The sequence below is a fragment of the Ixodes scapularis genome, unplaced genomic scaffold (assembly GCF_016920785.2).
Source record: "Ixodes scapularis isolate PalLabHiFi unplaced genomic scaffold, ASM1692078v2 PGA_scaffold0__279_contigs__length_252992795, whole genome shotgun sequence".
NCBI lineage: Eukaryota > Metazoa > Arthropoda > Arachnida > Ixodida > Ixodidae > Ixodes > Ixodes scapularis.
Window position 1 is genome coordinate 95,660,121 of NW_024609835.1, and position 4,861 is coordinate 95,664,981.

At 51.9% G+C, this 4,861-nt stretch overlaps 1 protein-coding gene across 1 annotated transcript; it reads left to right on the top strand.

The window, feature by feature from the left end:
* Nucleotides 1-1,549: 1,549 nt before the first annotated feature.
* LOC121833118 lies at nucleotides 1,550-2,694 on the top strand. The gene has a single exon (XM_042286218.1). The coding sequence runs from the start codon at nucleotides 1,639-1,641 to the stop codon at nucleotides 2,512-2,514; it is 876 nt and encodes a 291-aa protein (XP_042142152.1). The 5' UTR covers nucleotides 1,550-1,638; the 3' UTR covers nucleotides 2,515-2,694.
* The last annotated feature ends 2,167 nt before the right edge of the window (nucleotides 2,695-4,861 follow it).

The window sequence follows — 4,861 nt, forward strand, 5'->3', positions numbered from 1 at the left end:
AAACTTATTGTAGAAAAAAAAATGACAACTAACATTCTAGTTCCATTCGTTCTGTCGCGCGCGTACCCAACAAAAATACTTTACAGGTTTTTCTTGTATTTTTTCTCTTTTTTTTTTTCTTTGTCAAATGTGGTACAATGCTTTCTTAATGTCCTCCAGAAAATACATGCACCATGAAACACAAAATATAACGGTAAAAGACGTGAATTTAGCCGCCAGCAGCGTTTGAAACTGCGCCTCCGCACGCTGCACCTATTGAAAGCACAGTCCACTCGGTTAGGGTTAGTAGGGACGCCGGTGAGAGTCTAGCCTCAAACTCAGTGACTGGGCTCGAAAATGGTTTGCTGCCCCTGCGGTAGAGTGTTTCTTGGAAAGGTGTATTTGCTCTGGAATATTGCGGCGCGCGTATCCGAGCAGGCGCGTGCGTGGCCAACCGGTAATCGTGCATGGCTCTCAAGTAAAGGGCAACGGTTCGATGCCCGGCAGTGGAGATAGCTTTTTTTTTTTTTTTGTAACTTTCGCGTGTAGGTAAATTCGAGAGTCCTGTTGCTTATTTGAGGTTAGAATGTATGCGTGCCGAACCTTCTATTCCGATAGTTCCAGAAGCACTCGCGTGCACAAAAGGGGCTCCGCGTGGCGATCCGGGGTAAGTCTCACTCTAGCGTTCGATCAAGCGTTCGATCAACGCCTCCGACGCCGAACTTATTTTTTTTTGGGGGGGGAGGGGGTGGCATAGGTTTGTTTTATGAAGCGTTTAGTTTGTCCAGTTATTCGCCGTCTTATCATTTGTCATCCGGGACAATGTTATGTTCCCTGATGGCTTATGTTGATAGATGTGTCATTTGACATCTTTGGGAGTGAATAATCTGGAACTCTAATATCTATGTTTAGGTATTTCATTCTTAAAATCACAGTTAATAACCAGTTATAGTCTCGAGGTACTCAGCTGTCCGATGGAGCTTCTTTTTGACATGATCATTTCCTTTTTTAGGTGTTTTTTGTGCCGAAAGTAGCGTTTCTTGAGTCTCTAGAAATATCGAAAGACTATTAGCGAGCAGTTTGTTTGAAGAGAGTTTTTTTTCTCTTTCCATTGCGCTCTCTGCTGTCTGTTTGGGCACAAAATAAGAATGGCCAAGGATCACGCCCGTGATTGGATGGATACATGCTGACAATTATTTATTCGTTTGTTTATTTTATATGCCTATTATTACCGCAGTTCTTGCAAACCATTTTAGCAGTGGATACATGGGTGAATTATTAAAAGGCGGGCAAAAATGGGAAGGTCAACTGTTGGAAAATAAATGAACATACATTTATCAAATTAGACTTATTTGGAAGAATTCAAATAATGGAATTAATGGCTGCTTATTCCTGTCGGTTACTGTTTGCAAAAAAAAAAAACAAGAAAACTTGAAGCTGTAGGGACTGGACGCACCGTCAAGCGAGTCCAATCTCGGCACAGGAAAAGAGAAAACAACGCGCGCGCTAGCTATATGCTCACGCGCTCACGCGCTCACGAAGAGCAGTTCCTGACGAGACACCACTGAAATAGAACGTTGTTTTGGAACGTCCGTCTCCTGCCTGTTTCTTTCACCACATTTGGTGACCCGGACGTGATCGCCAACTAGAACGGGTGAAATGCAGCAAGGAGAGCCTTCGGACCCGCCGCGAGCTACTGTTGCAGCAGCCGCAGTCCGCCTTCCACCATACTGGGACCGCAATCCGCGAGTTTGGTTCCTGCAAGCGGAATCACAATTCCACCTCGCTGGGGTCACCACACAAGGTCGGAAGTACCACCACGTCGTCTCGGCTCTTTCACCAGCTGCCGCCGACGAAGACTACGACGTTCTGGCAAATCCCTCTCCAGCAACACCGTATGACCAACTGAAGAATGCTCTGCTCCAGCGCACCGAGATTTCGGAACGCTCCCGCGTGCAGCAGCTTCTCTCGGCGGAAGAGCTCGGGGACCGGCGGCCAAGCCAGTTGCTGCGACGCATGACCCAGCTTCTTGGAGAGCGCTCTAACAATCTGGACGACGTGGTCCTCCGCGAGCTGTTCTTGCAAAGGCTACCTTCCAATGTCCAGATGGTTTTGGCAACAGCAACAACGTTGGACCTCCCCGGACTTGCCGCGCTGGCCGACGCCGTGATAGAGGTGGCCACTCCATCCGTCGCCAATGTTACCGTGGCTCCACAGCAACCAACAGCCCTGGACTCTGGATCGGCCGCTAACAGCCAGCCTCCCCAGGCCAACATCGAGCAGCTTTGCCAACGTTTGGAGGAGATCGTCGTCGCAGCTACACGAGGCCGCACCCCGCACCCTCGTGAGTCACATCGCAGACGTTCGACGTCTCGTCGGGCACGCGGCGAATCGTCATCTCGCCGGATACGCTGCGAAAACACGCGATCACCGAGCCCTTCCGGGGTCTGCTACTACCACCGCCGCTTCGGTGCCAACGCCCGGCATTGCCTCCGCCCCTGTTCATGGCAGGGAAACAGGCCGGCCGACCTCTAGAGGCGACGAGTGGTCAGGGCCTCGACGAAAGTCGCCTTTTCTACGTGTGTGACCGAGCCACCAAGAACCGGTACCTCGTCGACACCGGAGCCGAGATCAGCGCAGTTCCAGCAACGCGTGCCGACCGTTCCTTGACACCGATCTATTTTCTGCGCGCAGTGAACAACAGCGCGATCCCAGTCTACCGAGAACGGTCGATCAGGCTTAACCTCGGCCTCCGGCGGGTTTTCCGGTGGATCTTCCTGGTGGCCGACGTCAGTCAAGGAATTCTCGGCGCGGACTTTCTCAACCACTACAAGCTCCTCGTGGATGTTAGAAGCAGGCGATTGATAGACTCCACCACGCGACTTTACATCCCGGATGGTACCGCAACGGACGACAATTCAGTCTACACCTCTGCCTGCACGATCCCGGAAGAAGCGTTCAAGACTTTGCTGAGTAAGTTTCCGAGCCTTACTCAGTCACCTGATTGGACCAAACCCGTCTCGCACGACGTGCAACACCACATTGTGACGACAGGACCACCTGTTTACTGTCGTCCCCGCCGTCTAGCCCCAGAGAAACTCCGCGATGCTCGCCAAGAGTTTGAACACATGTTGGACCTTGGCATCATCCGACCCTCGTCTAGCAGCTGGGCTTCTCCATTACACATGGTGTCAAAGAAAAATGGAGACTGGCGGCCGTGTGGCGATTATCGTGCCCTAACTAAGGACACTGTACCGGACAGGTACCCTCTACCTAACATCCAGGATTTCACGGTGAACCTACAAGTCGCGAAGATCTTCTTGAAGATTGACCTGACGCGGGCCTACCCCCAAATTCCCGTGGCCGAAGAAGACATCCCGAAAACAGCGATCACGACACCGTTTGGACTTTTTGAATTTCTCCGCATGCCCTTTGGCCTAAGAAATGCGGCTCAGACATTCCAACGGTTCATCGACGCTGTCACACGAGGGTTACCTTTTGTCTTCGCGTACGTAGACGATTTGCTCATAGCCAGCAAGTCACCGGAAGAGCACACGACCCACTTAGACCTCCTCTTCGAACGACTGCGCAGCCACGGCATTGTCATCAACGCCGCGAAAAGTGTGTTCGGAGTTCCGGAATCGGAATTTCTTGGTCATCGGCTTGACTCCTCGGGCATCCGTCCATTGCCATCAAAGGTACAAGCCCTCAAAGATTTCCCGAGGCCGACTTCGACCACCAAACTTCGCCAGTTTCTCGGTTTGGTCAATTTTTACCGACGTTTCGTTCCGAACTGCGCCAAACTGCTCGAACATCTTGAGGTCCTCCTAACAAAACAGGAGCGAAAAAAAGTCGTCCTTTCCTTGGAACGAAGATGCGGAACGCGCTTTCGGCGAGGTAAAGAACTCACTGGCAGAAGCAACAATGCTAGTACATCCTAAGCATGATGCCCCAACATCGCTGATGACTGACGCATCTGCCACAGCCGTAGGAGCGGTGCTACAACAAAAAGTCGACGGAGAGTGGCGGCCGATTGGTTTCTTTTCTAAGAAGCTCAAGCCAGCGCAAACGCGCTACAGCGCTTTCGGACGTGAACTCTTGGCTGCCTACTTGGGTGTACGACACTTTCGACATTTCATCGAGGGACGGCCATTTACCATATGGACTGACCACAAGCCCCTAGCTTACGCCATCAGCAATTCCGGCTCTCATTACACACCACGTGAGATTCGCCAGCTAGCCTTCTTGGCCGAATTTACAACGGACATTCGACACGTTAAAGGAGTTGACAACGTCCCCGCTGATGTCCTCAGCCGGATCGACGCCGTGAACACCCCAGCCTGTTCTGCTGTAGACTTGGAGTTGCTGGCTCGTCTACAGACCACCGACGAAGAATTGCAAGGCCTGCGCAGTTCATCCACGTCACTGCAACTGCGGGATGTAAGCTTTCCAGAAGGCACCACCGTGATCTGCGACCTGTCAACGGGAACGCCTAGGCCTTTTGTACCACGTGAACTGCGACGACAGCTATTCGAAGCGATTCACTGCTTGTCGCACCCGGGTATACGAGCATCCCAGAAGCTCTTGTGCGACCGCTACGTTTGGCCCCGGATAAAATCCGACGTTCGTGAATGGGTGCGATCCTGCATCGCATGCCAGTGCGCGAAAGTACATCGGCATCCGGTGCCACCAAGTCGACAATTCCTACAGCCTGACAGCCGTTTCAACAAGATCCATCTGGACCTAGTAGGACCCCTACCGATTTCTCAGGGACAGCGCTACATCCTAACGTGTGTCGACAGATTCACACAATGGCCAGAAGCAACCCCACTGCCCGATATCACCGCCGCCACTGTCGCTGGGGCGTTTATCGTTACGTGGG